The sequence below is a fragment of the Lissotriton vulgaris genome, chromosome 2_2 (genome assembly GCF_964263255.1).
Source record: "Lissotriton vulgaris chromosome 2_2, aLisVul1.2, whole genome shotgun sequence".
Classification (NCBI taxonomy): Eukaryota; Metazoa; Chordata; class Amphibia; order Caudata; family Salamandridae; genus Lissotriton; species Lissotriton vulgaris.
The window spans coordinates 217,294,982-217,321,346 of NC_141688.1; the positions used below are offsets into that span (position 1 = coordinate 217,294,982).

A 26,365-nucleotide genomic window follows, 5' to 3' on the forward strand; every position below is an offset into this window, starting at 1 on the left:
GATAATAAAATAGCTCTTGCTATATGGCATGTTTGTGGACCTGTCGCTGGATAAGGTTAGTATATGAAGTTTAAACCAATCATCGGTATTTAAGCTGCAAAGGTCCCTCATCATCTTTCATGAGACCTTCCTGAGGTGAACGATGGCGTTAATACCTAATAGGCAATAACAGTCATCAACTACTTGACATTGAGCTTGCCAGTAGAACCACCTACCACGGTTGCACACCTTCATATCTCAGCAAGAACCTTAGCTGCTGCTGCTGTGGTGAAGTAATTTTAGTCACATTTTCTTGAGCCTCAGTGACATTTCTCAATGACTCCTTGCTGTTCAGTCTTGGGACACAGAACATACTTGTATAGCTTATTAAAGTGAAGCCACCATTTTTGGGGAAATGGCATCTACTGCACGGGCTGCACCACGTGTGCAGTTTCCCTGCAAGCTACACCACGCTTGCCTTAACCACGCATGGTTAAGACTGTTTGTGGTCTAGCTGTCCAGATGGACGGGGAGACACAAGACATGTCGGGAGAGGAAGCGTCGGAACAGGAAGCTCCGGACACGGACAGGTAAGTAGGGCTGGGGACGGATCCGTTTTAAAGGGTTGGGGGTCGGTTGGTAAGGCTCAGGGTGGGGGAGGAGGGGGGCGAGTAATTTTTGGAAGGGTTTTAGGGCTCAGGGTGAGGTAGGTGGTAGGGGTAATTTTTGGAAGGGTTTTAGGGCTCAGGGCGGATGTTGGGGTAATTTTATGAGCTGCAGTTAGGTTTGGGGGTAGGGATGAGGGTTGGTTTTAAAGCTCAGGGTGATGGGATTCCAGGTAGTTTTGTTATTAAATAAAAATTTATATTGGAGATAATATAATCTACCAAACCTGAAACTTTGTTTGGGGGTTGATCTTGCAAATAGTGACTCAAATCTAGCATTTGAACGGTTAAAACATTTACAGGCACAAGCATCAATATTGCATTTTGCGATTCCTTAATTGCGAAAAATAAGGAATCGCAATTAAGGATTTGCAAACTGCAATGCAACAAGAAATCGCTATAAAAATAGCGATTTCTTAAAATTCCTTTATTGCGATTCTCTAATAGAGAAACGCAATTAAGGAATACTTCCCCATCCATTCCTATGGGCCTAGAGGCCCATAAGAATGAATGGAAAGACATTCTTAATTTGCAATTCACCATTAGAAATTCGCAAATTAAGAATGCAATTTCAAGGGGGCAGGGGTGTCCAAAGGACACCCTGTTACACCCCTGAAATCTGCTTAGAAGTACATTTTGCACACTCACATGCCCTAAGGGCATGTGTGTGTGTAAAATGGAACTTTGAAAAATGCACTGTAGTGCATTTTTCAAAGTTTTCGCAAATTACCAAAAAGGTCAACTTCATGGTAATTTGCTCCTCTTATTTGCGAATTCATAAATTTTCAGAGTTTGATGCATTGCATTTAAGGAATCTCAATTTGAGATTCCTTAAATGCAATCGCAATTTAAGAAATCGCAATTTTGCAATTTCTTAAATTGCGAAAATTACCAAATGTTAATGCATCCCAAAAATGGAAATTGCATTCGCAAACGGCCGAATTTTGCGTTTCGCACCGTTTGCGAATGCAATTTCCTTTGATGCATGTGGCTGATACACCCTGATTCATAGTTTTGCAGTACATTTCTTTGTAAGGAAATGTAAAGTCAGTTGTCAAGTTAAATGGCTCACAAGGATGACAACAAATGTGATTTTGAATCAAATGTGGCTTAAAGGCGTGTAGTGGGAAACAAGAGTACCATATATCTACTTCACAATCATAAGCAACGATTTTGAAATACATTGACTTTTTGAAGTAAAATAAGAACCTGGAATATCGGCACATTTGACATACACTAAAGAAAGATGTAAAGTGTTAATACACCTTATTATGTCAATGTAATGCCTTTGAAAGGCTCTGTTATTGCCTTACTACTAGGCCCGACACACAAAAGGCGGAGGTCTCGCATCATTACCTGCCACTACGAGTGCAGAGCCCCTTTGTGAATCGGGCTCTATATTTTTATACCAGATGTGATTTAGGTAAGTTTCAATTTAGTGGATTGTCAAAATCTAAATATGGTTAGTACAAACGCTCGATTAATTCAGGAGTTAAACAAAGTGTTGCCTGAATGTATATATGTCTATATAGGTATTTTTAGACTAGAAACCTAGTTAGAGAGCAACACACTAACAACCAACAGACTAACAACGTCAGGAGCCACAAATTATGTTGTTATGTTGCCTGATTGATAGGTCTTTATTCTGTTGCCAATAAGTAGATTTCCAAGCAGTTGATTGTAGAGGTTGAAGATGAAATGGAACAGAATGCCTTCATTCTCTTCCTTCCTCAACATGCCCATAAAGGAGACAACCTCTTCTATGGCAGCCCTTAGCTGGGCATGGCGAGGCGGTGGCACACCATGAGAAGTTGACTGAAATAGGGGAATAGGTAAGACGTTTCTGGTGGAATCTCAGTGATGTCACTTTATAAAGAGATGATCGAAAATAAGGGGACGTCTCTTCCTGTAAAGAGGGATGCTGGGAAAAGTGGTGAAGACATTTTTTAACACCTTGGACATGAAATCTACGTGTCTGTTTTTTTCCTTTCAAAGACTAAATAAAAAAATAGGGGTTCGCCTCTATGGTTTCTTTTTTAAAGATGGTTTTGCAAAAAGTCCGTGATGCCACTTCCTATTATCTTTTTAGTTTAGTATTAATCAACTTATTTTTCCAATATCTACAAATATAGAGCATTTAAGAAGTGTAAAGTTACTTTTCAGGATCGGCATAAACAGGACTGATTTTCAAAATAGCCACACATATAACATTTACATACCATACATTTAAATGGAGCTCACACATATAATGAGAGAATATTCTGAGACTGTGACATGACCTTGTCGACTTATGTTGGATAACCTTCTAAGCACTAATCCACAGTGAAATGTATCTTTGCTCCATGTCCACGCTTTATTTCTAATTCTAAACAGGAGCGATTACATTTTCTGTTCATGGTCCAGAAAGTATTTATAAATCATCTATTTCTAATATTTTATAAAGCAGAAGCACACTTGATGGGCTATGGGGCAATGCACATTGATAAACTACATTTCGAGAAAACATGTGTCTAGTTCCAAACGCAAGTTCTAACCTGTGTGGAAAGGTGCAGGAGGAATGGAATAGCCTATGATAGTAACATGAAACTTTTATGCAAAAAAATTATTCGTTGTTTTTTTTGTTATATATATTATATATCTATTTGTTATATAATTGCAAAGAAAAGTGTTCTGTCATTTTTACAGAGAATTGTAGGGGACCAAAGACAAGTCTTGGCTAAGAAAAGAATTTGGTAAACTGATCTTCAAGCTAAAGAGATGGAGGATGAGTGGTGGCCATTGGAAAAATTAGCTTCAGCACTTGGAGGTTTTCCGAATCATGACTGCCTACTTATGCCACTTGGTGGTTGTTTCACTGAAATTATTTCAGAACTTAGATAGAAACATCGGTGTCCAACATTATTCTGTGAGCCCAGCGTCATGAAAGGTTTTCAAGCTATGCCCAACTGACATTTTTATCTAAAATAAATATAAAATGTAATCTTTTATATAGACACTGGGTGTCCTGGCAATCTAACATATCATTTACCCTTGAGAATCATGGTTCTACCTGGTAGGTACAAAACTCACTTGCAGGACCTCTCCTATCAGGGACTAGAAATCTTTGGCCGATCTAAAGCTATAAGAAATATCAAAAGGATACCTTTTTTTTTGGTGTGGAGTATTACAGTCAGTCAAGGCTCTGCAATCTTATCAGAACTCAATTGTATTGAGAGTACACTCAACAGAGGTTAAAGAAATAATTTTACACTTTTTGTTGACTTTTGTTGAATTATACCTTTAACCTCTGTTAAATGCACTCCCAATATATTTGTGTTTTTATAAAATTGGAAAGTTTGGACGCAACACTACCAACCAAAATGTGGGTATCTTTTGATACTTAGGTTAGCTAATGTTGAATTAATATACTGGTTTTATTATGTTTGTTTGGTGTGTATGAGTTTGAGAAGGGTCACTGGCACATGTGTGCATTCATGTGCCTTTGATTCACTTAATTAGGCTAGTCAGTATCTCCTTGCAAATGCATGCATACCTGTTCTCAACATAAGTCATTTCATGTGCTACCACGGTATCTGGAGAGCGTGCGTATGCAGTATATGGGTAACCATGAATAGTATGGCATAAGGGGTTGTTTTTTTGCCAAGCTGCTAAATAGTCAGCATTCATAGGGAAGCCACACACTCAAAGTCTACACGCATCACTTGTTAAATCGTCGTTGGCAGTGATATGTATTTATGATTAACATCAACAAAAAAACGAATACATTTGTAAGACAGAGTATCGATACACTAATATTTATGTTAATGTCTGAGATTGGAATCTATTTACAATACCACAAAAACTTTCTTTTGAAAAATTGAAGCTTGATGAAAGAACTTTGGATGGTGCTCCAAAATGTTAAATGAAACATCCAACAAAAAGGACACACAAGAAAATGTTACGTCAATTCTAAGAAATGATCTACCTGCACATCTCCACATTGTAGCCAATCTCTTCGAGGTTAATGGGATCCGTTCCCGGCTGGAAATCACTGACGTTAAAATACGAGAGGGTATGGTTCACAAAGCCATGCATGGTGCCGTCTGCACTGTACATGTACAGGTACACGAGGCGTGGGATGAAGTCAGATGTGAATGAGATCACAAATGCCTGAACCGTGACAGTAAACAGCATGAGTGCAGTGTTAAGAGACATGAAATCCCACAAATCCCCAACCAACACTACTCAACACACATGATCATCATTCAGCCAATATAGGTTTCAATGCTATAAATCATCAGTACCAGCCATGTTAACTACCAAACAATTGATTAATCAAAACAGTAGAACACAACATTAACAAATACAATGTTCAAAGAATTCAATTTAATTACTAGGAAAACTGGCAAAATTTAGGGAAATGTTGGTCATTGCCTTCCTAGACAGCGTATAGGCGTGATCATGACATTTTATATGTCCCGGAGATGGGTAAATAATACACGAGTTGAGGATTAAGTACAAACTAGACAGCTATAAAACAAAATGAGAATACCACTTATGCATCAACAAATGATATACTGTAAACATGATGTCAGATTACACAAATCAATAGGATCCCATACCCATTTTGACCAATGCTTAGAGGACTGTGGGTTGGTGTGTAGCAGTGAGGCATGTGCTCTTGGCGTGTTTAGCGGTGAGGTATGGTTTCTTTTATTTATCAACAAGGCCCATGTGTTGGTGTGTAGAAGTGAGGCTTGTGCTCTTGGCGTGTTTAACGGTGAGGTCTAGTTTCTTTTATTTATCAGCGAGGCTCGTTGGTTGGTGTATAGCAGTGAGGCTTGTGCTCTTGGCTTGTTTTGCAGTGAGGTCTAGTTCCTCTGATTTACCAATGAGGCTAATGAGTGAGTGTGTGTCAGTGTGTATATAAGAGTGAGGTGAGCATGTACGTATGACTGGCCACAAAAGTGTTTCAGTAAGGCCGAAGCATTGAGGTGTAAGCTGCGTAAGAGGGAATGCCAATGTGTCACTACACTGAATTATTGGGGGAATTATACCATATTAAGGAGTGTAGTTTTGTGTCACTGTCTCCGAGAGGTACCCATACCTTCTTTATCAGTAGGCAGAGTATGAATACATCACTATATTATTTAGGGGTGTATCTTCACCAACATCAAAAAACCTTTTCTGACCGAGACATACCAAAGGTTAAGATATTTGCAAAACATCGAGACTTTGAAGCATTGATTCTACTGCCGCTCCGCAAAACAAAGCAGCGGGCTGTGAATACACCAGATGCAGGCAGCAGCCCTGCAGCCACATTCAAAGGAAAGAAACTACGCCATGGACTCTCCTGGACTTCTTTACTTTTTCTTTTGTCCTGGCCGCCATTTTGCTGCTGCTCTCGGCCACTTTTCTCTGGACCCTGACCCGCCGTCTTGCCCATTCCTTCGTCCTTTAACCCTTTTCCCTAGTTTCCCCCTTGACGATCCTCAAATGTTTCTACCCTTTTCTGATTTGCCTTTTCTCCATACCTGTGTTTCCCTCCCACCCTCCCTTGGTTCTGTAACGACATCCCCCCTCTGACCCCACTTATTGGAACTCTGCTTTTCTGTATATAGAGATAACTCTAATCACTAGTATATGCTGTAGAACTTTGTACTCTCTACCATTCCTATGTGACTCAGAGTATATCCATTCGTATCTCTTCCTTGAGTGACTTTACTATTTGTACATTTGAAATTTTTCTTTCTGTGTGCATCTCTTCCTTGTGGGACTTTTTTTTTTTTTTTTTTTTTTTTTTTTGCGTAAGACCTTTATTAACATAAAGTAGAATACACCGCATGAGCCCACAACCCTGAGGCCGGCTCGCTATTGCATCTTGTTAGATCAGTACAACCAAAAAATGAATATGCAGAGTAATCTGTTAACGGTAAATAGAACCCACCGGTATTTTCCAGTCAGGGCACGCATTGTACAATCGACATGAGTCTTACATTTTGTGATTTTGTCAACCAAACTCTAACTTCCCCAACTTAAGACCTGCCATTGCCTCCAGTTACATCCTATACAGTGAGCTAAGCAGTGTTACATAATTCTCTTTAAGTAGTCTTCAGGGGCCATATCCACACGACATTCACTCATCTCACGGCGTCACCCGCTCATCAACTAATCCTCCCCATTCTCCTGTAAGGAGTTCAAATAGTCCGTCAAAAAGCACCACACATCCTTGGGCCTAGATTTAGCAGGTAAGTCCTCTTCATACGTTTGTAGTTTATCCCTACAAGTAGACATGCTATGCATCCACATCTTCACAGTCGGTACCTTACGGCTGTGCCAACATTGTGCCACCTGTCTTTTGGCTAAGAGCAGTGCAATAGCACAGAATTTGCGCTTCAGCGCTCTGAATTGGGGTATAATACCGAGCAGACAGACCTGCGGTGTGCAGTGCACCTCGTCATCCAACATGCTCGACAACGCGGTTGTGACCTCCTCCCAGTAGGTCGCCACACGCTCGCACTTCCATGCCAAATGTACAAAGTCTGCCCCATCTCTGTTGCAGCGCTTACATTTGTCTTCCTCTTGAAGCCCGTATCTGCGCATTTTCACCGGTGTGTAATAGCTTTGGTGTATGAACTTGAAATGAATAATCCTCAGATTCCCGTTTGGTGTAAGTATCTGAGTCAGTGCGCATGAACTATACCATTCCACCTCTGTCAGTGGAGCCTCCAGTAGCGTATCCCACCTTTCCTTGGCTTTAAGTGTGTGACCTGCTATGTCCGACTGTGCAGCAGCGTAAAGTCTGGATACCAAATGAGACAGATCGCTCGTGGTGATCAGCATCTGTAATGGCGCTAGTGTTTCCGGCTCCTCTGGGAATGAAGGGTAATGTCCCTTCAATGCCCTAGTCAATCTGTAATATGAGAAGCGGAACATAAGAGTCTGATTTTGTATGTAATCTAGTTTATCAAGTTCTATGAATGTGCCCCCCTGAAATACGTCGCACATTTTGTCTATCCCTGCTCTGGACAGTAGTGACATCCCCACTTTCTCGCTAGTGACTGATAAGGCCTGATGGTGCTGTAATGGCATGTTCGGTGCATATAATGGGGTCTTGTGGGCCAATTGTCCTAGTTTATTCCATGCCTTGATCGTGGTGTCTACCGTGTTGATGTCTTTTGAATGAAGCGGGGGTCTAGTGTGTGACAATATCGCCGATAGTGGGACCGGATGGGCATCCCCTTCTTCAATGGCCACGTGTGTAACGTAGGGGACTTCGTGATACCAGTATGCGGCGTACTGAGCCTGGGCGCAGAGATAGTAGAGGAGAAAATCGGGAACCCCGAACCCACCCTTTGCCACCGGGAGCGTTAGGGTCTGTAGGTCAATGCGAGCCTGCTTACCCGCCCAGATCAAGGTTAGGACTAGTGATTTGATGCGCCGAAAGACCTCCCGTGTAGGTGTGATTGGGATGTTGTTGAAGAGATACAACAACTTAGGCAAGATGTTCATTTTGACGATCGCTATTCGATCAGCTATGGACAATGGCAAGTGTATCCAGCGATTGACCTTATCTTCCAGTTTGGCTATGACCACTCCGTAATTCGCACGTATGACTTCGTCGGGGTCCCTGTGAAACATGACACCTAGATAGCGTATCGGGTCGCGCTGCCACTCTAGTGGATAATCTATTGCAAAGGAATCAGTGGAATCGGTGAGGGGTATTAGCGAGGATTTGGACCAGTTTATCGCCAACCCAGAATGACCCCCAAAGCGGATGTACTCCCTAAGGAGCGGGTTCAAATGTGTTTCTGGATCGCGAACATAAAGCAACATGTCGTCCGCATAGAGCGATATGTGCAGTGGTCTGGACACAAATTGCAACGCCGACTCCCTGTAATTTTGACGCACGATGCACGCCAGTGGTTCCAACGCTAGCGCGAAGAGCAGGGGTGACAGAGGGCAGCCTTGTCTCGTACCCCGACCAATGTCGAATGGTGCCGAAACGTACCCATTTATCCGGACCCTCGCACACGGTTTGGTATACAACAAGGAGATCCACTGAACAAATCTTTTAGGAAAACCCATCCTATTGAGGACTGTCAGCATGTAACTCCATTCGATTGAATCAAACGCTTTGGCGGCGTCGAGTAGTACAGCCACTGCTTTAACCGAGGGTTTTAGATAGTGCGCCAGGGCAAACAGGGACCTCGTGTTATGTGAGGTGGATCTCGTGGGGACAAACCCTGCTTGGTCCGGGAGCACTAGGCGAGTCATCAGGGGGGACAATCTGACAGCTAGCAACTTCGCAAGTATTTTTGAGTCCACATTTATTAGGGATAGGGGCCTGTAGGAGTCACAGTAGTCCGGGTCTTTAGCCGGTTTGAGGAGTGCAATAATCATAGCTTCACGCAGAGTGGGGGGGAGCAGTGAACCTTCAAAGGAGGTGCCGTACATGTCCACCAAATATGGGGCTATGATATCGACAAATTTCTTGTAAAATTCGGACGTGTATCCATCCGGGCCCGGCGCTTTACCGTTTGGGAGCGATGCAATCACTTCAGTGACCTCCTCTACCGTGATCGGCCGAGCCAGATATTCTCGATGGGCATCTGACAGCCAGCCAATCGCCACATCATGGAGGTATTCGTAAGTTTCTTCCGCTGTAGCCGTTGGTTGAGATTGGTATAGTGTGCAGTAGGAGTCCGCAAAACATTTGACTATGTCCGCCGAATGTGTGTGAACTACACCCGCCTCAGATTTGACCCGCAGGATCGCCGAAGGCCCCCGCCCTTCACAAATTTTCCGCGCCAGTACTCGCCCTGGCCTGCCCCCTTCACCAAAAGCCCTGGCGGAGTGTTTGCGATCTAGATATTTGATTTCTGACGCTAGGAAGTCGGCATGTTCTGTGTGTAAGTCTCGTAGTTGGGACAATAGCTGTATGTCCCGTGTATTTTCATATTGCAGTTCCAAATCCCTCATCTGATTTTCGCAGCGGCGGATCTGGCTCCTAATGTCTTTGAGTACACCTATGGTGGTGCTAATGCAGACGCCCCTTATCGTGGGCTTAAAGGCTTCCCAGAGTAGACATGGGTCGTCCGTAGTGTGAGAGTTATTAGTGAAGTAATCCTTGATCGCCTTAGTCAGGGTATCAACATATACGGGGTCTGTGAGGGCCTGGGAGTTAAAACGCCAGTGAAAGGGGGGAGGTGTGTAGTGCGGAATGTCTAGTTGCAATACTACCGGATTGTGGTCCGATAATGTGCGTGGAAGCACCTTTACCGTACGAGCCCATAGTGCAATATCCCTGGATCCTAACCAATAGTCTAGTCTGGACCAACTATTGTGTGATGCTGTAATGTGAGTAGCGCCTGGATCGTCGGTATGTTGTAGTCTCCAGATATCCGCTAATGCTAAATCGCTCATCATGTGGTCTATCATAAGCCTCGCCTGCTTGTGTTGTTCCATTGATTGGGAAGATCGATCTAGCCCGTCCCGTAGTGTTACGTTCCAGTCCCCCCCACATAAAATGTGTGTGCCAGTGTTGTCTTGTAAGTGTCCCCAGATTTCCCGATAAAAGTCGGGAGCGTCGATGTTCGGGCCATATATGTTGAGGAGTGTAAGGTGTTGCCCCCTGATCTTGCCGGACACCAGCACGTATCTACCAGCTGGGTCGTGAGTCACATGTCTCTCTTCGAAGTGTACCCCTTTCTTGACCAAGATGATCACCCCCCGGGAATAGGAGGAATATGAGGCTCTGTAGGACGATCCCGCCCATCTCGACCCCAATGTAGCGTGTGTATGCGGAGCCAAGTGCGTTTCCTGCAGGAATGCAATGTCAATATTCCACCTGGTGAGACTGGCAAACACTTGTCTAATTTTCTGTGGGCGTGAGAACCCTCGTATATTCCACGTAAGGACGTTCAGTCCGTGCCTGCTACCAGTATTGGAACCTGGCGTACCCATTTAACACAGTACCATTCAATCCTAAGCACGCAAGTAGTCCGCCCCCATCCCAACCCCATCCAGCTCTCCGAACACCACCTGCAGACACAAGCCCCAGCAGGGCTAACCCGTAACATGCACTGGTTTGCAATACCTTCGGTCTTATTAAACAGTTAAACATCCTTCCTCCCCAGATCCCTCCCACTCCAGCAACCCCAACCTGCCGAAGCCTCACCCTTTCAGAGCACAACTCCCTCAACAGTGTAACCAGTAACTTGGTGCTCATAGTAAAACTCGAGTAGGGTTGTACCCTCATGGAGGACCGCTAGTGGCGCAGCACGTCACCCGACAGACAGGTGCAGGCGACATTAACATGAATCTAATTGAAACGCGAAGTATGTGTCCATTAATCCACATGCCCACATTCCCAGTACCACCCCTGCGCTTGATGTAGGCAATGATGCCGCCCTAGAGGATGCACATCTCTCGACGTGGGATGAAGCATAATGTCCATTAGTTAGCTACGTTATAGGCTGTCCCCCTTCCAGTTCCGAGGGCTCGTGAGCACCGAGTGCACATAAGGACCTGATGCAGTGCCCCAACGTGCCCCAGGCGCAGGCGCTTCGCGGCCGTTGGCTCTGAGCTCCCATGAGGGAGGCCTGGCAGTTCAGTTCGAACATGAGTGTCTGCGACAGGTCAGGGCAGGATAGGGCTATAGCCACAGTTAGTTCAGCCGCCTCCCACTTCTTCACCGCCCAATGCACAAACCAATAATAAAGCGCCAGCAGCTCACCTCAATCAGATGTTCATCAACAAACCTTATATAGACAGCCTAAAATGACAGTTTGGCAGAACCTCGTGGCAGTCAGTGCAGCATTCTCCACCGCTCTGCAAAGTTCGAGTGGTCTAGGCGCCTCAGTCCGAGTCTCTGTTCTGGTCTCGTCGGGCTTCCGATCTCGCCTCTTGCTGTATTTTCTTGACAAGTTCGAGGGCCGCCTTAGGTGTCGGTAGCACTAACGTCTGTTCCTTCCACACCACTCGCAGTCGGGCAGGATACAACATGGAATATCCAACGTTTAATTCTCGCAATTTGGCCTTGACCGCTGTGTATTCCCTGCGTGCTTGCTGCACAGCGACCGTATGATCGGGGTAAAATTCCAGAGTGTTGCCCTGGTGAACGATTTTGCCTTTCTCCCTTGCAAGCCTTAGGATCACGTCTCTGTCTCTGTAGTTTAGGATCCTCGCAACTATCGGCCGGGGCGTGGCACCTGGTGGCGGTTTGGGGCCTAGCGATCTATGGGCCCGTTCCACAATGAAGATCTGCGATAAGGCTTCCGGTCCAAAGATATCCCTGCAGAGCCCTTCAACATACTGTTCCATGCGGCCCGTGTTGGTGGATTCTGGCAGGCCCGCTATTCGCACGTTATTGCGCCTCGAGCGCGCTTCCAAATCCTCCTCCTTTGCTTTTATTACCTCCAGGATGCGCTCCATTCCCGCGCATTTCGTGGTGGACGTGCGCGCCTCATCCTCGACCGCAGAGATCCTAGTTTCGGCTTCATCCAGTCGTTCTCCGTGCTGTTCTTGTCGGGCAGCCATGCCATCCATCCTGCACGTTAGATTGTCCAACTTTCCGTTGATGTCCTGAAGATTTGTTTGGATCGCTAGTAGTATCTTCTCCATGTTGGTAGACAGTGGCGAGGCCGAAGACCCGCCGGCCTCCGCTGCGTCATCCACCGGCTTAGACCCCTTCCTATTTTCAAAGGACAGTTTTGGTTGCTGTTTGTCTGGCTTGCCCATGGTGGCGGGTGGTGATGGCGCCTTATTCAGCTGGGGTCTAGCCGCCCTCGTCACTCTGGTCGACGTCGCCGTGTTTCCGTCTTGGTGGCAGGTAGTAGATGTATTCAATGGCTAGGTCGTTCCCAAGGTGGCCTCCTCCTGTTGTAGCTGCCCTGCAGCGTTAGTAATGCGAGGTATACCTGCCAGTACTGCAACGTCGAGGGTCAAGAGTGAAGGTTGCGCACGTGCTTTTGCAGATAGGGCGCCCTGCTGTGAATCCCTCCGGGGCCACCGCCCCCTGTGCGTGTGGTTCGCTGCCCCCAATGTCTGACCTTCCTCCAGACTCCTGCTCTGTGATCCACGAGTCGGCGGACGCCAGAAGGCCCCCAATGTGTTGTGCCCAGATGCTATGCTCGCTGTGGTGTGCCCAGAACCGCTATGAGCCGGTCCGCCGTTGGGGCGCCTCGTTATAAGAGCAGGGGCCCGATAGCGTTAGGCCGCCGACATCGCCATTACTGGAGGGGGTGCCGCCATCTTGTCAGGCAAAACAGGCGGAGTGGTGGCGGACTTCGCCGCAATCGCTCAGATTCGCAGCGAGTTGCTCATGCTCTCCGGCTCTGGTGGTCCGTGTGAGTGGATGGGCGCTGATGCTGGGGTTAGGCGGCTCTCTCGCTCCCGCTCGCGTCCTGCTCGCAACGTACCTCCAGGCGGCCGCCGGCCATGTTGTCAGGCAGTCGGATGCAAGTCACCGCGATCTCGGTGTTTCTCCGCGATGAAGGGGAAGCGGCCGCCTCCGCACACATCCAGCTGTGCTCCACATTATCCCACACTAGTACGTGGTCTTGCAGGGTGGATTGGTGGGGTTTTAATGGCAATGGATCACATCGCGTGATATCGCCCGGCGGAGCTGCAGTTCAGGCAGCCATTCCGCTGTGCGCCCCCTAGCGCCTCCCCTTGTGGGACTTTACATCTTGTACATTTGCAATTTTTCTGATTGTATCTTATGTAACGCATGTAATCCTTAGTCCTTATGTTTTGCAACTGGTTCTTATGTAAAGCGCTCTGACACCTTCAAGGTAAAGTTTGCGCTATATAAAATCGCATTAAATAAATAAAATAAAATAAAAAGTATCAATTTATTTGCCTCAAAACAAACTCACTTTTGGCAATCCGCAAAGATCGAATTTCTTTTAATGGAGTCTCACTCATTAAAAAAAAAAAACTATTATCTTTTAAATCATCCTACTTTTTCCATAACTAATTCACCGCACTACGGTACTATAATACTTCACATATACTGTTCTTTGCAGCTCCCATGTCACTAATAAAATTCATTTTCAGGTATCAGGTGGAAAGAAATTCATACCTGTCAACCTTTTGATTGCAGCTGAAGTCAAGCATTTAATTGGGTTCTGCCATTATGATTAATAGAGAATGAACACTAATTTGGAGCGTGATATAGGTTTGAAAAGAGTGACCCCATTAAAATCGCTGAGTGCAATTTGTGTCTCAGACATTTGGATGGAAATGAAAAGAAAGTGATACCCGCAAAATGCATGTGAGTCGACAGATATTGAAATGACAGCCGAGCAATGCAGGGTGTGACCAGCCTTAGATCCCTCACTCCAATTGCAGTATGCTTTTTCTGGGGAATATTCTATCTAACCACAGATTCCTCACATTGGGAACATCCCCGAACACCAGACGTGATCTGGAAAATTCAAAAGCAGTGCTGTCTGACTCCACCCTGAAGCTGTTCCACTCAAGAGGTGACGAGTGTAGCCACATGTAAGTGCTAACCAAGTCCGCAGACATCAGTTACCTTAATGACTCGTCCATGCCGTCAGACGTAGAGACCGTCAGCAAATTATGAGAAACAGTTTGCAGATTCCTGAACCGAGTTCTTTTTTGCATATATGAGGCCATTCCGCACAACGGGGAGGTGGTAGGGCAGTGAGGAATCTGTAGTTAAATAGAGCACCGACCAGTAAGAGCCCGAAGTTGGCAGGGTATGCCCAGACGTGGGTGCTGTGCTCACTTTGCCAATGGATTCAAGCTAGCCTGGCTGATTAGGGGTGTTACCCAAAAACTGGTCCCATGATGCTTGTTTACGGTCCAGGGAAGACCTGGCTTGGCAGTTCCAGCTGGACTGTTCACATGAAGGACAGGGTCAAGACTGATTTGCATATGGCTGGGTCTGAACTGGTTTGTCAAAGTGAGCTAAAGAACGAGGATGGTTCAACCCAGATCTGTGACTGGGAATGTCTTAAGAGTTTCAGCGCTCCTTCCCTCATCTCCTAGTGTTTGCTTTGTGTTGTAGGTGGCAGGTGTGTTGGGTCAAAAAGCAATTATAGGTTGTATCTCAGTTGGAAAATGTCAAGGTTCCACCTTTCGGATGTAATGCTGTGCCCCCCTGAAAGGAATTTGCTGACTCTGCCTCCTACTAGATGGCTGTGTGGCATGAAGGGTGGGGTGCACTCATGAGATTATTGAGGTCGTTGCTGGATGGGCAGGGCCTTGGAACACAGGCTGCCGCTGATGGTCTGAACATTGTCTGTTGGGCCAATGGCCCTGATCTCAAAAGGACTAAGAGGTCTGTTGTGTGGGCGGTGAGGTGACCCTGAGGTGTTGCAGCTCCTAATTCGACGCCGTAATAAGCGGTCTCTCAATATAGTGCACTAAAATGAAGTACACTGCGCAGAGAGTTGAGTTGGTCCCTCCTTGGTATACAGAGGTAATAGTAGATAATACTAATGCTCTATTTGTGGTATTGTGAGCGAGCAGTTAGGCTTATCAGAAGATAGTGCAAAGCATTTCTACTCACAGAGGCAATTAATGAGACACACACTCAAGAACAAATCCGAGACCAATTTGCAAAAATAACACTGATTTTTATATGATATTTTTTTTTACCAAGAACTTCATTCACAAGCAAGTACTTTTTAAGATAGCAGGTTTGAAGTAAACAGCTGTTTGATACTTTTAATTGTCATTAAAACGCTTTACAATGATGTTAAGCTATGTAGAAAACATATGCTGCATACGGTCATTTAACAACAACAGGACCCTTCCCTAGGACTTGAGTTGAGTATGGGGCAAGGTCCAAGGCAGCACCAACAGGAAACCCTGAGAGGCACTGGGGTGTCCGGGTGCAGAAGTGTGTTTTTCAGCATCAGGAGATTGTCAGTGTTTTTTGATACTTGAATTAAAAGCCTTCCGCATAATGTAAAGCTATGCAGGAAAAACACACGCAGCGACTTATGGGACCAATCTTCTGGACTTCTGGTGAGTCAAGCCAGAATCAACAGAACACTTCGGGAGGCTCTGTGGCGTCCGGGTGCAGAGGTGCACCAGCAAGAGTGCTCTACCCTTATGATATCAAAGGATGTGAAGGCACCTTCTAAAGGGCCCATGGGCGACTGTTGCAGTAGATTCCTTAAGGACCATGTTTTTGTCACCGGGAGCGGTCGCAGTTGAGGGGAGCCTGTACAATGAGGTTGCAGGTGGCGTCAGGAAGTTCACAGTGGCAAGTCCAAGGTACGCTGTGTCTCTGCTGAGCTAAGGGACAACACTAGCTCCATTGGTAGCCTTCAACTCAGGCTTGGAGCGATGGGTGCAGTGGTGATTTCTGGTGTCAGCTTTTTAGAAGTACGGAGGCCTTGCAGCGGTTCTTAGGTGCCTGCAACATGCATGGGGGCCGCTCCATACTCCACAGGAGACGTGTTTTTTTTCCAAGGCAGGCCGTCTACCCAGGATTTTGGAGTCACAGCTGCAGGACAAGTCGACTTTGGTGCAGTAATAGATGAAGGATGCAATCAGGCCGGCTAAGCTGGGGCCAAGTCAGCTGCTTCTTCTTTGCTTTTTCGGCTCTTCTGTTCTTCTTCTTATGCCATTAGGAATCTACAGTTCAAGGTCCAGATGTGCCACTTAAATAGTAAAATTTGGGTTGTTACAAGGGTAGACATGTTAGCCAATTGTCTACCTATCTTTAGGCGGTCTACACACTCTATGTGACTTCTTCCTATGGGGAGCGGGCACAATGCTGACTATAATTGGCAAATTACCTCTCAAACAAGGTGTAGAAAACTGAAAAGAGGGGTCCTCATCACCTACCCCAACTTAGGGGTGGTGCTGGCTGAATGTGGGTACACTACCTAATTTAACAAATTTTCCCACCTGTCCTCCGGCCAAATGTGGAGCAGGACGTGGTTTGACAACCTCCACTATCTGGAGAAGCCTGTGCTATATTTCAAAGGCAGCATCACCTGTGAAGCTACCTTTGTTGGAATGCCATTCCGGCCTGGAGGAGGTGTGAAGCATCTCTTTCCACAGCAGGTGTTGTTCCTGCCCGCTGAGAACAAAGGCTCTCACCCCATGATATCAGACACATGCCTGGTGATTGCAGGCTGGCTAAAACTAGTTCGAGACCACACTAGTGTTCATTAGATTTTCAGGGCCCTCTTTGAGGTGTCCTCTGTGTGTATTTATTAAGAAATCCAACACTGGCATCAGTGTGGATTAATTAAGATGAGATGTTTAGTACCAAACATCCGATGGGTACAGTCAAGCTATCATGGTGTTGGGAATCTCGTAATGACTGGTGTCTAGCCCATGTACTCTATATGACTTTCTTGTGCACTTACAATTTCCAAGAATGGACTTCGAGATTGGGGGGCGGGGGGTCATATCTCCTCAGGCAGATATCACCCCACATGTGATATAGTGGACCCTGCCTTAGGGCAGTAAGGCCTGCAGTAGGGGTGACTTACCTATACCTCATGTAGAGCGTGTGGGCGTGTGCCATGTTGAAACTTGGGTTAACGCTGCACTAAGACACAAAGCCTGCAGTGCCAGTTTGTATTGGTGATGGGTCACTAGGGTGCCACCATTTGTGCTGCAGCCCTAGAGCACCCTCTTCCGTCCCAAGCCCTAGGTACCAGGGGTTGCATTTACTAGGGACTTATAGGGATTGCTATAGCTGTGCCAACTGCTGTGCAGTTTTAGGGAAAGAACACTAGTACTGTGTATCTGGTTAGCAGGGACCTAGTACACCTCAGTCAAAGCTGCACCCCATACCAGACAAAAAATGTGTGTGGAGGTTACTGAAACTAGAACCCAGTTTCCCAAAGCCAGGTGGCATCAGTGCCCATGTCAACAAATGTGTAACTGGCACAGGTTCAGTACTGAAACTGAATTAGGCGCTGATGCTGGTGCTGAACCTAAAGCTTGGTCAAGGGACACACATTATAAAGGGCAGATGGTCTTCGGATTCATCTGGTTGCAGTCATTGTAGACCTAGGAGTCGTGCGTTAAACGCAAACAAAAACACAACAACATCTGTTTGGGCAGTCCCCGCTAGGCTTAAATTCTGTAGTCTTGGGCAGGTGAGTGGGTGGGTATGTGTGTGTGGGGGGTGACATGTTGCACTGTCACACTGGAAAATTTTGAAAGAAAAAAATCAATTCACAGAGTGAGAAAACAGAAAAGCTGAGCTATGTTTCGTGTATGCAGGGGCAGAAAGTAAAACACTGATATCAGCGTGATTGGGTGGCGCTTATATGAGATTTTCGGATGACTGCGGAGCAGAAAGTCACCAAAGCATAGTCACTCAATGCCATCTACCCGCACCCAGATGCATTGTTTTTGAGTTTTATAGATCTAGTCTAGCACCTGGAGATATACACAAGATGTAGCATTTGTGGTTATCCATCAGAACCAAAACACACAACTTTCGATTCATCCATAAGTGATTTGTGGGATATGCACCTTAGCATTGGGGCGCAGACACCAGTTGTGGAAATCAAGATATTAATTGAGAATCACAGAGGTTCAGTAGCAATGAATGCTGGAAAACTTAGAAAACAGCATTAGTGTAAATGAAATCCTTGTCAATGATGTTTAGTCATGATTTGATCCTCTGCAAATCCCATCATACTCACCCAGCCAATTCCCTGCTACAATTGCTATATTTTGCCTTCGTAAATAAATCTAAACACAACATTAATGCTACACATGCATATCATTCAGCTAGAATTAGCATGCATAAAGCTGGAACTTCAGTCTCATCCTTCTGAGCAGATTGGCAAGCTCATTATTGAGAGTGCTCTCAATCCAGTGCCTACTCCAACTAATGCAAAGCCTAAGCACCTTCACTTCATGCCAGTGGGTGTGGAGAAAGAGACAAAGAAATGTAGGTGACAGTTTGTCTGGTTATCAGTTACTTATCTTAGTCTTCACATAAAGATCTATTGGACTGTACATTTTCATGTATAACTACCAGTCAATCCCAGTGGTGCTAGAAGGATTTGAAAATGGGTGTGAACTGAAAAATGTAAAACAAAAAACATTACCATTCCTTCTCTCCTAGGTCCCAGCTGCACGGGCCAGTCTCCCTCTCTGAATGCAAATTTCTAGGTTTGATATACCAACAGTCAAGCCAAATGTTAGTGAAGTTTCATAAGGGTGTTCTAAATGGTCTTTAACAGTGAAACTGCAGAGAATTTCGTGAAAATTTCACAAAATAGTTTCATAGTGAAATATCGTTTGCCTGCTTGTACACCTATTTTTAAGCAATGGAATACCTTGCATAAAAAATATTGTAACGGTATCGGCACTAGATTGGTTCCAGCAGAAAATGTCCCTTAGCGAAGACATTTTCTGTACAAACAAATATCCAACTACAATCTATTAAGATGTTTGAACGCAAGTGAAGTCTTGCTTTAAAAAGTTCCATGAAACTTACTATGATATTGTCATGAGTTTTGCAAATTTTGTCACAATAGTATACATTTTGCCCAAACCTATTATTATTGGAATAAGACGATATATTTCTCATCCATAGATTCGGCAGAACTAGGGCAAGATTGACACAAATTAAAGACAATGCTTGTCATTTGCCAAAGATAAGCCTGTCTGCCCTCATATGTACCTGGACCATGTCCACTGCCATGGACCTTGGACCTACCACGGATACAACGCCAGCACCCTCCTTGCCCTCAACACAGGATGCCATGTTCCCTGCCACCTTGCATCTCCGAAACAAGGCCAAGGAACTCTCTCCTGCCAAAACTGTAGCTGCAACCTCTACCACCTACGCACTCCTGGTCCTAGCACTCCCGCACACGACCGATTTAGCTGCATCTTACACAGAAGAACATCTCACACATCCCTCAGCACAACCACACCGCCGACAACCACAGACGCCAATACCTCAGCACCCAACTTCCACCAATGGATCTCAAACTGTTCTGATGTGCTGGCACCCCTCAAGACTGCACCTGGCTAGCAACACCCCAAGAAAGCAAGTGGGTTCACTGCAACCCTCCGCGAGTCCAGACGCACATGGAGACGGCTCGAGAACAGATGAAGGACATCAAAACAACAAAACCTCGGAAGCACATGTAGCCCTCAAAGCTGCTGTCACCACACACCACCTCCTCAAAATTACAAAGAAAACTGTTATCCAAGACAGAATAAATGCCAACGTACACAACAGCAAGGAATTCTTCGCCATTGTTAAGTACTTCGCCAAACCCAACAGCGAGACCATGGAAGTCCCAACATCTCTAAACTCTGCAACAAGATCAGCACCTACTACAACCAACACAAGGCCAAGCAGATTAACGACAGCTTTGACAACCAAGACCAGCCCATCACTCCTGCCACCACCACACTTGACGACGCCACCCCTCCAACAGATCCTGCTCAATTAGATCCCGCTCACCATGGATGACTCTCAAGACCATGAAAAGCATTCAATCCGGAGCACCCTCGGACCCCTGCCAGCACCACATATTCCACAGAGCCACCACCAACATCGCACCCATACTACACTGCAACACAACTGCTCCATTGAGACCGCCATCTTCCCCGTTGACTGGAAACATGCCAAGATCAACCCCCGCTGATGAGACCATCCTCCGACCTGACATACCTCAAGAATCTCAAACCCATCTCCCTGCTACCCTTTCCAGCCATGATCATTGAGCAGTCCTTCAAAGCCCAAATCTGAGTTCATAAAAACCACCCACATCTTAGACCCTCTTAATCTGGCTTCCAAGGCAACCATAGCACCGAGACCGCCCTCCCAGCCTCCAACGACGACATCCGCTCCCTCCTTGACCAGGGAAAAACTGCAGCCCTCATCCTCTTGGACCTCTCGGCTGTCTTCAACACCATCTCCCACCACACCCAAAGCACAAGACTCCACAACTCTGGCAACCGCAACAAAGCACTTGACTGGATCTATTCATTCCTCACCGGTAGAACACAGCGAGTCAGACTACCACCGTTCATCTCAGAACCCACAGAAATCGGCTATGGAGTCCTCCAGGGTTCTTCTCTGAGTCCCACCCTCTTCAACATCTACACGGCTCCGCTTCCAGCTATAGTCAGGAACAACGGACTCAACATTGTCTCCCTCACCAAGGAGCCCACAATTACCAGAAACAACTACCACGACGGGATGAAGGCACATATCGACCCTGACAGGTGAGTAGTCACACTTAACAAATATTGATTGATTAATTGAATACAGTGCTAATACACTGCTGCAACTAGACAGTATGATAACAAATGTTCCTATCAACCAGATAAACATTATACACATCAACCTAAGAAGGAATGACTCGAATTTAATACTGGAAATTGTAGGTCACACACAGATCTCAGCAGTAGGCAAAAAAGCGAACTCTGCAATCTTACTTGCTTCTTCCACAGAGTCATTCATGCATAGCCCCTCCTCAGGAATACCATTTCCTCCTCTTTACTCCCTTGTCCAAGTCTGGAGAGTAATTCCCTCCCTCCTGCGAATATAAAAAATAAAAAATAAAATGTGTGCCCTCCAGGGATGCCTATAATGGACACCTCTACCCAGAAACTTTCTCTTTTGTCTTTTTGAAAGCTTGTCAGATTGTTCTTTCTGTGTCTGGATGGCTGCTCCTGTGGGTCTTTTCTGCATGTTATGGATAGCGTTACATACTTTGTGTAGCTTCCTAGGTCCATGCTGGGCTTGTCACCTACTTTCTTTTACAATTATGTGCACCCCACCCCCTTCCTAGGTTTTCTTGGGGCTGTATGGTACTGGTACCTGTGTTTGGTCTGAACTCTCCTAGCCGCCTTCTGTGTCTGAGGTTTACGGTAGTGGTTCCTTTTCTGGAGAATTTGGTCAGCTTCTTTTGTTGTTTAATGTGGACTCTCCTGCAGGCTGGCAGGGCTGCTTGTAGGCTTTCCATTTTTGCTCCCTTCTTGGCTGGGGTAAATATTGTACCAGTCCACTGTGCAGCACGGGAGTCCCTTAGCCTTTAGCACAAGTGAGTGCCAATTTCTTCTTTCTTGGTTGGGGGCTGGGCTTAGGTCGATGCTGTGCTCCCTGCTGGGCTTGGGGCTTATCGGTGTGCCATTTATCAGTGTCTCTTACTGGTGATAGTGTCTTAGCCTTCCCATGCTTGCCTCTGTAAAGACAATGTGGTGAACTGCTGGTGCTTGGCATGTGCTACAGTGCTCCTTAATCGTTTTAATGAACAATGTTGGGTTTTTATTTATCTATTTTATTTATTTAAAAAGTTTTATATAGCGCTACTGGACCCAAGAGTATCATAGCGCTTTACAAGGTAGGCAAACATATCAAGACTGGCGATGCTGGCGATGCTCAGGACCTCTGTGGTGGTATTAGAATCACCCCTGGGCTGCAGGGAGTGATGTGGCGCCCCAGTGTGCTCTGTGCTAGGCTTCTGGTACATGTGACCCTTCTCTTTGCACAACACTGAAGCCCTTTCAATGGTGTACAGGTGTGCAGCGCCCCGCTTTGTCCTGGGATTTGGGCTGATTGTGGGCTTTAACACAGGTGAGCTCGCTCGCCCTCTTTCATGGAGCTGTGTATCCCGGTCTCCTGCTAGGTTTGCTGTGGGCTGTGTGGTCCTGATTCCAATGTTTGGCCCACACTTTACTGGCACCCCGCTGGGCTTGTGGCTAGGGTGTGCCTGCTCCTTTCAGGGAGCAGGACGGTGCTTCCCTGGTGGGCAGGTCTACCCCTCCCACCCTTTTGTTTACTGTGGAGTCGGCTGGTCTTATGCTTTCCCTTATGCTCCCTGCTGGACTAAGTGCTTGTAAGAAGTGCTCCTGAGTCCCTGTCTCACTGTCTCTGATAATGTGCCCCGCATCCTTGATGCGCTAGTGGCTGGGGCTAGTGGCTGGGGCTAAGTGCTGGTAGGGTACAGGCAGTCAGGATAAATATCCCTAGAGCTCACCAAGGCATACCATCCAACTAGTAAACACCTCTATCCCGTCTCCATGAATGACAAAGCAGCTAAAAAAATGTCACTACAGGCAACCTGGCCACATGCCCCTAGCGCCCATGCAGTGGTGACAGAGGTGCAATACGCGCCTTGTGTGGTACAGAGAGGCAGGATAATGAACATAGGGTCCACCCAGGAGTGAGAGAACCACCCAGGGCATGCACTGGCTAAATGTTCCATAGAGTTTCTCCAGGAAGCCACACATTTTTTTTTATTTAGGGTTTTTATAAAAATACAAACAATACAGAAGAAAATCGTTATATGGTGATGTAAACTTGGTTTTGTATCGTAAAGCCCGGACCACTGCTGCTGTCACTGGTCTTGGCAGCTCACCACAAAAGTAACGAGGCGCTACCCCCCTTCTCCGTGCTGCACGCACAGCAGATGGCAGCTGCTGTGCCCTCCCGGTGGCTCATGTTTTCAGGGCTCCCCCGCAGTGGCTCCCCCCCTATAATGAGCCCTAATTGTAACAGGTGGAGCGCCGCTGTGTTATTCGCGTTCACAACTGGAGGAGCCCGGCTGCTGGCACGAGATCACGAAGTGGCAAACAGCAGGGAGGCTCCCCGGGCGCCACTTATCACAGCTCCCCAGACAATTCTGCACGCGCTAATCAGCGCTCCCAGGCACGCGCGCGGCAAATTAGCACTTTTCGAAGAAATAACTCTTTCCATGCCGGAGGGAGGTGTGAAGGCAGGGAGACAACTGGAGGTGTGAACGCAGGGGCACTCTGCTGGCACGAGCTGTTTCGCCATGCACTGAGAGACGTATGTGTGGCGTTAGGGATCCCAGATATGGCGTAACAACAATATCCATATGGAAAAATAACATTTCATAACGATAATAACATTTATCACAACAATACTTAAGTGTTTTTCTGGTACGCCACAAGCCGGAGTTATATTGTGGTGTTTGTGTAATAGGTCACGGAAATTTTACTTTTTTTATCTACACAAAAGGATGAAAGGCTGAATCGTTCACGTGACTGTAGTCCCTCCTTTTTTTGTTTCACTAATTCCGGCTTCTGTACATACGATGTCCAGTTATTAAATGGAAAATAATGGTGTGGTACTATAATAATAAATCAAAGCCCAGGATGATAAATATGCGAATACACACTATGGCTTATACAGAGAGGGTAATCCGCGAGGAGGTCGGTGCAGGTAGGGTTGGGCAGAGTCAGGCAGATGTCAAAAGTAGCCTTGCAAAGACTGTCACTGAATGGCACTACTCCCGCCACACTGGATTTACAGAAGCAATAGAGGGCAGGTTTACAAGCACCTTCAAACACTTTTGCGCCGCCGTTGCATCACTTTTGTGACGCAGAGGCAGCTTGAAAAGTGCAGCTAATTTACAACGAGACACTTCTAGGGAGATGCATCCTGTTGTAAAGCCCTGTGTCACATTATATCTGTGTCAGGTATAATGTATGCAGGCTGGGCGTTCACACGCAGGAAAGCCTTGGAAAAGTGAAGCAGATTTCACTGTGTCACTTCTAGGACGCCACTGCGTCAAAACCTTATGCATGCTTGTAGCAGGTGTTAGGAGTTACGCAGTGTAGTGGGAGTAGGCCTCAAAATTCATTGCTGGAGTTGCGTCGTGCTTGCGACACGTAACATTTGCCCTAACAGTTGAGTCAGAATTTCAGACTTTTCTGTCAATCCTTGCGCAATAGTGCATCGTATTATAAATACGGCGCCTCCATGGTGCCACAAGGGTTTCCCAGGGTGGTTCAGGGAAAGTGACGCATCTCTACAGATGCGTCACTTTATTGTAAATCTGCCCGAGGCTTTTTAGAGAGTCTGGAATTATTCTAGGACAGTCTGGCTCTTACAGTGCACCACTGTTATAACTTATAATAAAAACTTAAAATAAGAGACTGACGTCTTCCGCAGTTTCGTTTTACCATTACAGAAGTGCTAAATATCTCATTTTATTGATTAGAAATACAGGTAATAAGAATTTGATCATGTCCATGCGTGTTAATGCAATTGTAGCCATGTGTGAACAAATACGTGTGATATGCTGGTACAATAAAACATAAAATATAAAATGCAAATATTGCTCAGCAGTGTCATATATTTCACAGACAGAGGGCTTGGTTTGTAGTTAGGCGGTTTTGGGTAACTTTCCCGCAGGAAGCTGTAATTTCCCCAGGGTAAACACATGCTTAGTACAGGCATGCATGCTATTCACTGATGTTACCTCCTTACAACTGAGCAGGACAGAAGGGTGAGCCCAATCTTCCTGCCTATTCCCTTTTTGTTCCTACCACAGAGAGTGGTGTTCCATGCCCAAAATGAGGGAGTGGCCCAAAACACAACCGCGTCTCGCTGTGTCTAACCTTAACTGGCAGCCATAACTCGGTTCAGCACAACCTCACGGGAGACTAACAATCCTTTAAACATTCCACACATCCGGCAAAGGAGAGAGCGGGATATACCAATGTAGACAAAGTACAGAGGGGAAACCTCTTTTAAGAGAGAGAACTCGCATTGTTGCAGAAAAATGAGGCTTCTCCCTATCCATGCAGGTGGTTGCCATGACATCCTCTTAGGTTTTCTTTGGATAAATCAGCGGTTGGGTTTGCCCACCCATGATCTTCCAATGAGGTGACACTGGACAAACCGTCTATACGGAGTTGCATCTGCTGTTGTGTGGTATTTTGGAATATCCCTTCAGGTGTGTTCCGAGATGGGGCTTGTCATGCTACTGTCTGATGGTTGAAGAGCTTTTGAGGTTGTCTCCTTCGGTGCGGCACCTTAGTGGAAGTGTAGGTTTGTGGATCCTCTACGTAGACTGATTCATCATTTGAATGGTCAAGACCACAGTTTCAGGTTCTTCTTGTAGCTACACTTGTACGGTGCATTACTGCACTTTTCTAGGTCAGCCCAGGTGCTGGCATGGGTGAGCATTCGCAATGTATGTGGGTGGCTATTTCAGTGGATGTCTTTCAACTAATCCTAGAGTTAGGGCAACTAAGCTGATGGTACCGGTGTGTTCATGAAAATGGTTTCAAGATTAGCGTATTGTTCAGTGGCCGAAAACCTCCATCATTTTGCTGTTACTGATAACAGAAGAACTATACTTGTTTGTGTGTTTACTTGTGGTTATGGATGTGCTCTTCTTCCTAGTGAAAAGCAACTACATGAATTACTCTGTCTGAAAAAGGCACAATATTTCTCATGAATTACAGACCAGATAATCAGCATTCAACTACAAATTTGCACACTTCTTGCACAAGACGATGGGCCAGATTACGGGTTTGGCGGTCCTACACTGGACAGTGTCTGCTGTAGGACTGCCCTTTGGCAGCGAAAGGGGACTGCCAAAGGTGTCACCGCCTGCCAGATTAAGAGTTATATCCTGGTCTGGTGGGAGGCCTGTGGCAGTTTGATAATGGCAGTCTGTCTTGCTTTTTGAAGAACCTGACATACAGACCACCACTCTCAGAGCGCTGACTTCACCTTCCTGCATGTGTGCCCCCCCATGCACCCCCTGGGTCCAAAGGCTGCAGGCTGCCTCACTGCCACTCTTTTCATGGCGGGCTGGTGAGGAAACTCGAAATATGCTCAGTGGTGCAACTGAGGCACCACCAGAATATTTCTGCCTTTAACCGCTGCCTATACATCGCAGGATCTAGGATCCCTGGAGATCGCAGCGCTCCTGTGGCGGTCCAACCCCCACAGTCGTAATACTGCGGGCGGGCTCACAGTTTGGCAATGGTCG

At 46.1% G+C, this 26,365-nt stretch overlaps 1 protein-coding gene across 3 annotated transcripts in view; it reads right to left on the minus strand.

Annotated features, from left to right (window-relative positions):
- Positions 1-26,365, minus strand: part of LOC147729263 (anoctamin-1-like) — a 921,928-nt gene that overhangs the window by 10,799 nt on the left and 884,764 nt on the right. For all 3 annotated transcript variants that reach the window (XM_086959573.1, XM_086959572.1, XM_086959574.1), the window contains one exon: positions 4,609-4,793. In XM_086959573.1, the coding sequence (XP_086815699.1) occupies positions 4,609-4,793 (185 nt within the window). The remainder of the gene's footprint in view (positions 1-4,608; positions 4,794-26,365) is intronic.